Consider the following 9,383-nt stretch of genomic DNA (forward strand, 5'->3'; position numbering starts at 1 on the left):
TGTTCGCAGCAAGAGCAATCGCAGGCGACGATGGAACCGCCGAGCAATCTCCTGGTAAAAGCGAGGGCGAATCTGAGGCCTCGCACCGAGTCCCAGTGAGCCTAGCGAAGATCAGAAGTCGCGCCCGAATGAATAAGACGATCGATCGATCTCGATTCGCTCGGGTGGCTCATCGTGTAATTTCATACCTCGGCGCCTTATCGATCGCAATCAACATGTATATAAGCGTAACATCTGATAAGATTTCGTTGGCACGAGGATTACTACGGCGTCTCTCATTTGGCGCGTCGAAAGGTGTGTTGTAATGGGCGTTAAGAGATAACACGCTACATATTTGATCGCTCGATTGCGAGCGAGGAGAGGATCGGTGGATCTGTCTCGTGTCAGAACACGTGTCAATCCACTGCAAAATCATTCCCAGAACAACGCGAAGGACCAAATAATGTTGTGTCTTGAAGATTAGAACTTATCACTTTATGATTTAAATATCGTAAATTACGATGTCGTTCGTAAACTGCCTGGATCTTGTAACATGCAAGCAAACGGCTCATAAGAACGTATCAGGTGTCTCGATGTACAATCAACAATAATAATAAATAGTAAACCTCAATGTGCCGAGCTTAGTTGGATGACCAATTAAAACGATGTCGATAAAAACTGTAATGCGTTATATTTTATTATATATGATTATTATATCGGTAATTATCATATATAATAAAGTAATCTGGTAATTATTATACGTGTAAACTCGAATATATAATAACCAACGTATTTTTTCTTACGAGAACAAAGGTGATTTCGTCGCGAGAGCACCGACAGTAACACGCGATAGTAACACAGTTTGGCAGAGTAGGACAGAGTAGGACAGAGTAGAACACAGATTGACAATAGACAGAATAAGCGATAGATAGATGGTGAGATAACGCGGAAGAATTTATTCATCTCTGTTTCGATTTTTTTGATCTTGAGCGATACGAAATGTTTCTTTTCATTTCTCAAAATTCAATTTTTTTAAGACATTTTATAAAATTTGCGTTAAAATGATAAATGGATGATGTATTTTCCAAGGATCGACTTTTATTTGCGCAATAAAGAAAAATTGAAATTTATTATTTTGTTACACGTAAGCGAAATATTCCGTATCGTTTAAGATTAATCGCTCGAAATACGCACGAGAATTCTGGATGTGCGAGGACACTTGCGATCATGTATATCCTGAATACGTTTCGTTTACACAAGGCAATGGTAAGCACGTGATCGCTTTTTCTTCCTTTTCCCCTCTTGGAAGTCCTGACGGCGGTGTCTTCCACTTCCACCATCTTCGGCGATTCGAGTACGTAGAAAGTATTTTGTATTCGAAGCTCATTCTCTCTTTCGGATCACCAACGATGGCATTATTCGCATTCTTGTTGGATACGTCACGAAGCCTTGAGTTGAGTCACGTTAAAGAGTAGAACGGGTTCCACTCGAAGATACGCGCAACTGATCGCACGACTCATAGTTCTCGATTTGTCACGGTAGCTTCTGCCGTTATGAGTCAATGCAGCTATAGCGGAAGATTTATCTGAAACTTGATGCTTTTTACTTCATACTTTTTACTTACTATAAAAAATATTTTATATGCGAATTAAACGCCAAAATTATATTTCATTACAGTTATATAGAAATAATGCCACTGTGCGCGAAAATAAAAATTCCGCCAGAAGACAAGAGAGGATAGGTCAGGACTTTTCGCGAGATCATGTTCTTACACTTCGTTATATGATAATGAGAGAAATGTGTGACATTAGCAAGATGCTGAGTAACAATTGTTGCGAGCCGTATTTAAATGTCGAATCGACATCAATGCTTATTACATCTCGTGGTTTATTGTTTGAAGAATCTTGCGAAAACGTGCGCAGCCTCTTAGGCTTATAAATAATAAGACATGAATTTGTTACACCTTTAATTTACCGATCAATTCACGAAGATTTTATAACATATAATTCGCGTTCTTAAATGCGTAGGGAAATATATCGACATATAGAGATTCGCTATAGAGAAGCCGCAAATGCAGAATACTTTCGTTTTCTTTTTGTACAGTTGTCACATGTATGTATTATTAAACTCTTTATGTTTATCGTTTTAACATTAAAAAATTAATTATATTCAGGACTATAAGATCATCGCAATGATATAAATTTCGAATTCCAAATATATTTTATTCAATACTAAACACACCATTCCCGTTATTTCCATTTTAGGGTAAGACTGTAAGAAATCAGTAATAAAGATTTAAAAAACGTTACGTCGAATACAAATTACCGATCCTCCTCTCGAAGTGTATATCCTTAAAGAAACGATAAAAAAGAAAAGGCAAAAAAATTATATTTCTCAAGCGACTCATTCCATGATATGGAAACATTTGATGTATAAGAAATCGCCGACTGTTTTTCCATCGTGTCAAAGTTCGCAGCATTATGCTATGATACTTTTCTTATAATCGGAAAAATAAAATTATGTAAATTACATTTAAAAATGTTGCATGCTGATGTGTAATACAATGATTATATTGTTATTCACGCGTTTACCGTTCGCATCGCCGCATACGGATCGAACGAGACATAAATATTTTGACAAAAGATGTTACATCGAGATTAAAATATGTCTTGATACATGCGACAGCGATTCATGTAAAACACAACAATGGTTTATTTCTTTATAGATTTATTAATAATCCTCTCCGCGGGAAATTACTTCTTTACACGTGGGACGCAGAACGAGAGTGTGCTCGAACTGAGCAGTATAACAGCCTTTGACATCGACCAATGGCGGATACGCCTCCACGGCGCCCTTTTCGCAGAGATCCTTCAAAGCCATTTGGTACTTGGTGCAACCGACACGGTCCAACCAACGCTTACAAAAAGCCAAAGTACCTGAAACATTCATGGAATGAAAAAACATAAATTAGATCATTAATTCAACTTTATATTTTAAGTGATTCGAGTAATTTATTTTTTAGTTACTCACCGAAATGCTTGTTGATAGTATTGAGAAGAGATTTACTGCTCTGCAATCTCAATGGCACGAAACCGGCATCGAAGCTCTTCATGTAATGCGAACACTCCATGTCATCGTGTACAACACCTCTACCAGTAGATCCAAAAGTTTCGATCGCGTAGAATTCGTTCTCCTCCATTCGGGTTGCCTCGCCACCTCGAACTATCGGCACCGTTTTCCCGGCGTGTATACGATAAGGTGCGATAGAGTGACCATTCAAATTTCTAATCGACTTTACCTGTAAAAAATTTAACTTAATTAAATCTTGATTATTTTTTTCGATTTTCATATAGATCTTCAAAAATTTGAAGAAAAATCAAGATTTCTGACGAATTTCTAATGTTTTTGACATCAAATGAATCAAATGAATTTTTAACATTAAATGAATTATGATTTTGGATTTATACACAAACATCAAGAGAGGTAACTGCTGTTAAAGTTAGATACAAACAGAGACACTTTGTATTGTTTTATATTGTATATTTCATACCGGATACGTTCTGCCGTCCAATTCCACCTCGTAAGACTCCATTACTTCCTGAATAACAGCACCGACGTCACACAATTGCACGTCAATTCCGGCAGCCTTGATACCAGTATTAGTGGCGTCGCGAACAGCCTCGATCAACTTATCGTACTTCGGATTAAATGTCAAGGTGAAGGCGCAGTCAATGATACGCCCGTTGATATGCGTACCGAAATCGATCTTTGTGACATCATCATATTCCAAAACGGTTGGATCGCCGGCGTTCGGAGTGTAATGAGCCGCGCAGTGATTGCGGGAGCAACCAGTCGGAAACGCCAATCCAGCCTTGAGACCGTCCTCGCCTATCAATTTCCGAGCAGTCTCCTCCAGCTCGTTACAAATCTCTATCATAGTCATTCCCGGTTTTACCTGCAGATAAATTCATCACATGTTTATATACATATAGTTGCACATAAAAATTATTTATTTCGCAATTCTTGATATTACTTAATATGACTTTTAATATTTTAATCATTTGCAAAACACAGACTTACATACCCATTTCATAATATGCTTTCGGGTTTGTCGATGTGCCTCAGCTGCTTGTCTGGCTTCATTGTAGATATCATTGTGCATTCTATCAAGGGCCCGCGCTTCCTCGCTGGTGAAACGATTTTTTGCCATTCTATCATCTATTCCAGTAGCAGGTGGATGATCCATTATCTGCCCTATCGGAAAATTACCGTCCGGGAATAATTCCGATACGGGAATGGTCGGCGGTTCCGTTTGCTGCTTCAGACCGCCCTTGCCTCTGGGCTTGCGTTTCTTCTTCTTCTTCTTAACTTCTTCGCTCTCTCCATCGTTCTCGGTCATCTCTGTGGGACCTAAGAATTTCAATCAAACAGGTATTTTTAATTTTCATTAGCATAATAGATGCTATCTTAATTATTAATATTAAATTTTAATATAATTGTAGTTAGAAAGAAGTAAAAAATATTTATGGTACCTTCGGCTGATGCATCATCATCCTTAACTTTATCTTCTTCCCCTTCAGGAACATCTGCACTAGCCTCTCCAGCACCTGCATGTAAAAATATCTATTATTAATATTTCATAATCAATAATGCAATTTCTTTTACTAGCAGTTGATAGTCTATATATATGGATCTCGTAAAATTCCAAAATAGTAATCGAATGAGTTCAAAATCATTGACTTTGAAAATATTGCAATGATTTCGTAAAATTTGCCATGTAATTACTTGATGACTCCAAAGATGCGATGGAGCACATTAATTAACGAATATCTCGCTCGATGATGGACTCGCGCGCTTTTAACGACACAATGAATCGCGTTATTTATACAAAATTAAGTGAAATGTCACGAGTAAGTTCAATCGAAAACAGGTGGATCTTTCCCGGCGACTTTGAGATCGTATTTTACGCTGTAATTAAAGAAATTCACGCGGGTGAACGCAGAATGTGCAGGGCGCGAACGATCGAGGACAATGACACCAGATCATATTTGAACGCACCGGCCTTCTTCTTCTTTTTCTTCTTCTTCTTCTTCTTTGAGGCCTCGACCGCGCCGGTCTCGTCCTTCTCGTCGACGATCTCGTTCTTTTCCTCGTCCACGAGTTTTTCAGCGGACTTGCCAACCTCGTCCAACACGGCCGCCATTTTCGAGAGAAATGGCCAAACAATGTCACGACGTAGAATCTAAAACTCTGTCGATTGCACAGAAATTAAATTTATCATATTACAATAATAGATTGCAGTTTTCGTCTTTATTGATTGACAATAAAATCAATAATAAATATTATAATAAAAATACAAATTTTTTTAAATATCTAAAAATTATTTATTAATATATTTATGTAACATAATTATAGTTAAATGCTAGTGTCATATTATATATGTTATATTAAGATAAATATTATATATAAAAAGGTAAATATTATATATAAAATATATATTTTATTTTAGAAACAAAAACTATATTTTATAAATTATTTCTTATATTTGCACGCCTTATTTGAGCTTACAAAATGTTACTAAATATATGTATATATATTCTTTTTCTTTATATATTCTTTATATGTATATATTTTCTTTATATGTATATATATTCTTTTTCTTTATATTTTATATATTTTTTCGAAAGTAAACAAAATGTACTCGTTAACTAATTGAAAATTAAAAATTAACTTAATAAATTTTTAATTATTGTTGCATATCTCATTTATCTTTTGAAATGACCCAAGGTCTCCGATATATAACACATACGGTCTTTTATATAACACATTGTGTCATTTTTAAATGTCATTCAAAACTGCTAATTTGATGTTAACATAGACAGTATATTGAGAATATGTGAATACTCACGGAGAAAACAAAATTCGTATATTTTTCTTACTTCTTCAAGGATAAAATATTCAAGGATATACCATTTCCATTTCAAGGATATGTCATTTATTATACAAGACGCACTACACGATGGTATTCGTAACGTCGATTTTACACTTGGACGATTGCCTTCCCGATATTCTTGCCGTGCAACATGCCGACAAAAGCGTCGAACATATTCTGGAAACCTTTGGTCACGGTCTCGTGATAACGGAGCTTGCCTTCGCGGATCAACTGCAGATTATGTTCGATTCCCTCGTTCCAGCGATTTAACCAACGTGAAACGATAAATCCCTCCATCTTCACTTGATTGTATACCATCGCAGGTTGGAGAACGGTGCACTTGGGTAAGGATGAAGCATCCGCATTGTAGGTCGAGATGCTACCGCATACAGCTATCCTACCGAACGGCTTCATCTGGTATATAATTATACTAGAGATATCTCCGCCGACCTGCAAATATAATTTTATCACAACTTTATTTAATATCCTTTATGTTTCTAGAGGATAAAATCTTTTTAAATTTCGATTGAGCTTCAACAGAAAGAATATCTGATATAAGATATCTTATATAAGAAAATCAGAAAGGTATAAAAATACAATATGTGTCAGTTAAAATGTATATAAAGAAAAAGAAAATGTATCAACATATCAAAAATGTACTATAAAAAAAAATTAACAATGTATGCGCATATCTGACACACAATCGCAAAGTACATTAAATTGTTTTATGATTAGTGTACTTCGACGTACATTATCGAAATAACAATCTACGCCTTGTGGAGCGAGTTTGCGTAGAGTTACCGCGACTTGCGCGGTCTTATAATTAATGGCAGCATCAAAACCCAAGTCCTTGAGCCATTCGCATTTCTCGTCGGAGCCGCATAAACCGATAACAGTGAGCCCCAGATTTTTGGCGATCTGACCTACATGGGAACCGACCGCACCGGCCGCACCGCTAATGACGATTGTCTCGCCAGATTTTGGCTTGCATATTTCCATTAAGCCGAAGTATGCTGTGTTGCTGTAAAGAATGCGATCAAATTTGCATTTATACATTCATAATGTAAATATATACATTTTATTATTTGATATTTTGAACAATTTTTTTATATATGAGCCTTTGAGAGAAATCAAACTGTTCAACGCTCCGTTCTTTTTGTTCAATTTCTTAATTTTGAAAAAATAAAATTGATCAAATTGGCTTTTGGGAGAAGTTCATATCTCTCTCAAACAATATATAATAAAAAAAAATCTATATATTAGTATATGTACAATAATAGATTTACTTTTGCGCGAACTCATGATTTATACAAATTTCAAAATTTAAATGCAAACAATTGCAAACGAAGATCCTGTTATCTTTTCTAATTTTATAGCTCATGTCTTTTTGCGAAAGGATAAGAAAGATACATCCCACGTAGTAAAAGCTTTTTGACATCATTTTGACTAAATTTAACGAATTTCAAAATAACGTCAAAATAGTTATTTTTGCTACCTGGGATATCATTAGTCTTTTTGCCGTCATGAAAAGATAAGAAAGATACATATCATTAGAAGGCGACGCCGCAACAAAACGCATTAGAAAATATTTTCTATTTGCTTATACCCTGGCATTCCCAGCACGCCTAAACCGAGAGAGGGTGGCAGATCGTCAATGTCCGGCAAAATGTATGGTCGCTGTTTCATCATGTCATCTTTTTCGTTGATCTTTGGATTGACAATCGTATGAGTTCTCCAGCCCAAATTGCCGACAACTCTTTTGCCGATTGGATAATTCGGATTTCTGGATTCCACAATCTTAGCGACCTGGCTTCCGATCATCGTAATTCCAACCGGATATCTTTGCACGTACGGTCTCATGTACGGATCTACGGAAAAATACTCGGCTTCCACAAGATATTCTAAAAAAAAAAAAAAAGAAAAAATATGACCTGGTCAATATGGATGACTTTTATTATTTGATTTCGATGATGTTAAATAATGTTATAATTAAGATAATATATTAATAATTACAAGAGAAAATTAAATGCTGTTATGATCTGGTAATTCAATCTCGTGTCAATGTAACATTTATTAAGTAAATATGAAATTATATACTCTTAATAATAATTGTGTTATTTTTCTTTTTTTTCTAGACACAGAGATTATCTAATAGTTCATTATTTATTATATATAATTATGCTGTTGCATTTAGCGCTCAACAGTATTAATGTCATAAAGTCTAAATTATGAATTAATATATGTTTGAATTTAAAATCTGATTTCTTATTATTTAAATGTATTCTAAATTATTCGTATAATTTATAATTACAGTCATAATTTTTATTACAGATTCATATATCGTACATATACATAGTTTATTAAGAAATTGCATTTTTTATATGTGAGATTTCATGTCTATTACAAAGCATTAATCAGTGATGCACGCATGACACGATACCACGATGATGATGCAAATAAATTGATCAATTATTTCTATTAATACCTTCATTCTGTAAAGGCGGCAACTCCTCCTCCACCAATTGTAGATCCGTGGGTTTTGGATCGTTCACGAAATGCTTTACTAGCACGTATTTTTTTGCTTTAACCATCTCGCCTGATCGCGTCGAATTGCTTCGAATCAGAATATCCGTCGTATTGAATTTTTTTGCTTGTTGTGAGTCTCTCGCCGTGACTTTGCTGTTATCAGACGTTATGTTACGTGAAACGGCGATCACGATAAAGCGATGATCATTCCTTGACGATAGCACGCGTTGCACTGCTCGAAACATATCTCATAAATTTGTTTTTGTATTCGCATATATCATAAATCTTGTATATAAAATATGTTTGTGTATGAACAATAGGTCCTTCGTTTTAAGAAGGGGAACTTGAATTTTCACTGACTCTAAACTGTTCGTTGCTTAAATTAAGTCGTTGTGCACGATTAAAAATTGTTTGCGTTTATCATCAGAGATGTGCCTAGAGATTCGACCAATAACAGATACAAAAATAAGATTCCACTACTTCAAGAGAATATATATCTTTAAAAAAAAAAAAAAAAAAAAAAAATATATATATATGTGTGTGTGTGTGTGTAGATAGATAGATATTAGATAGGCAAAGTAAAACAAAACAATAATAAAATAAAATAAAATGTATAATTTATTCTAAATCATAATTACTATTTACATAATGTGTGCGTTAAATTAAAAAATGACTGAAATAACAATCAAATAACAAAACAAAAGTCCTTTATAATAAAAATTGCAAAAATTTTTCATTTACAATCTTTAAATTCTCTGCTAATTAAATAAAAAATATGTATATGTATAATCATATGCATATTTACTATAGACACATAATATATATAATTCTTAATTCTTAGTTTCAAATTTTTAACATTTATATTTAAAATATTATCTTACACATTTCTCTTTAAAAATGAATGCATATGCATGCCATATACACTTACTAAACGCATATATTATTG

The 9,383-nt window shown here is 34.5% G+C and overlaps 3 protein-coding genes across 3 annotated transcripts in view; 1 reads left to right on the forward strand and 2 right to left on the reverse strand.

Moving 5' to 3' along the window:
* Nucleotides 1–2,287, forward strand: part of LOC126852589 (uncharacterized) — a 34,846-nt gene extending 32,559 nt beyond the window's left edge. Inside the window, exon 6 of the mRNA XM_050597544.1 lies at nt 10–2,287. Within this exon, the coding sequence (XP_050453501.1) occupies nt 10–99 (90 nt within the window). The 3' untranslated portion in view covers nt 100–2,287. The remainder of the gene's footprint in view (nt 1–9) is intronic.
* A 402-nt stretch (nt 2,288–2,689) lies between these two features.
* On the reverse strand, nt 2,690–5,204 carry LOC126852560 (methionine aminopeptidase 2). Its single transcript, XM_050597482.1, has 6 exons — nt 5,038–5,204; nt 4,512–4,586; nt 4,064–4,389; nt 3,530–3,934; nt 3,010–3,277; nt 2,690–2,915 (listed from the first exon to the last, which is right to left on the reverse strand). Exons 1-6 carry the CDS (start codon nt 5,180–5,182, stop codon nt 2,710–2,712), a joined length of 1,425 nt encoding a protein of 474 aa, XP_050453439.1. The 5' UTR covers nt 5,183–5,204; the 3' UTR covers nt 2,690–2,709.
* A 753-nt stretch (nt 5,205–5,957) lies between these two features.
* On the reverse strand, nt 5,958–8,862 carry LOC126852570 (prostaglandin reductase 1-like). Its single transcript, XM_050597506.1, has 4 exons — nt 8,397–8,862; nt 7,518–7,812; nt 6,662–6,932; nt 5,958–6,361 (listed from the first exon to the last, which is right to left on the reverse strand). The coding sequence occupies exons 1-4, from the start codon at nt 8,680–8,682 to the stop codon at nt 6,020–6,022; spliced, it is 1,194 nt and encodes a 397-aa protein (XP_050453463.1). The 5' UTR covers nt 8,683–8,862; the 3' UTR covers nt 5,958–6,019.
* Between the last annotated feature and the right edge of the window lie 521 nt (nt 8,863–9,383).

The sequence above is a fragment of the Cataglyphis hispanica genome, chromosome 10 (assembly GCF_021464435.1).
Source record: "Cataglyphis hispanica isolate Lineage 1 chromosome 10, ULB_Chis1_1.0, whole genome shotgun sequence".
NCBI classification, from domain to species: Eukaryota; Metazoa; Arthropoda; class Insecta; order Hymenoptera; family Formicidae; genus Cataglyphis; species Cataglyphis hispanica.

Excerpts from the sequence above, each read along its gene's own strand:
- LOC126852570 (XM_050597506.1), bottom strand. The coding sequence starts at position 8,682 with ATGTTTCGAGCAGTGCAACGCGTGCTATCGTCAAGGAATGATCATCGC. Across the intron at positions 7,813-8,396 it reads GCCGCCTTTACAGAATGAAG|AATATCTTGTGGAAGCCGAG; the intron begins GTATTAATAGAA and ends TTTTTTTTTTAG. Across the intron at positions 6,933-7,517 it reads GGCGTGCTGGGAATGCCAGG|CAACACAGCATACTTCGGCT; the intron begins GTATAAGCAAAT and ends CATTCTTTACAG.
- LOC126852560 (XM_050597482.1), bottom strand. The coding sequence starts at position 5,182 with ATGGCGGCCGTGTTGGACGAGGTTGGCAAGTCCGCTGAAAAACTCGTG. Across the intron at positions 4,587-5,037 it reads GAAAAAGAAGAAGAAGGCCG|GTGCTGGAGAGGCTAGTGCA; the intron begins GTGCGTTCAAAT and ends TTTTACATGCAG. Across the intron at positions 3,935-4,063 it reads GAAAGCATATTATGAAATGG|GTAAAACCGGGAATGACTAT; the intron begins GTATGTAAGTCT and ends ATTTATCTGCAG.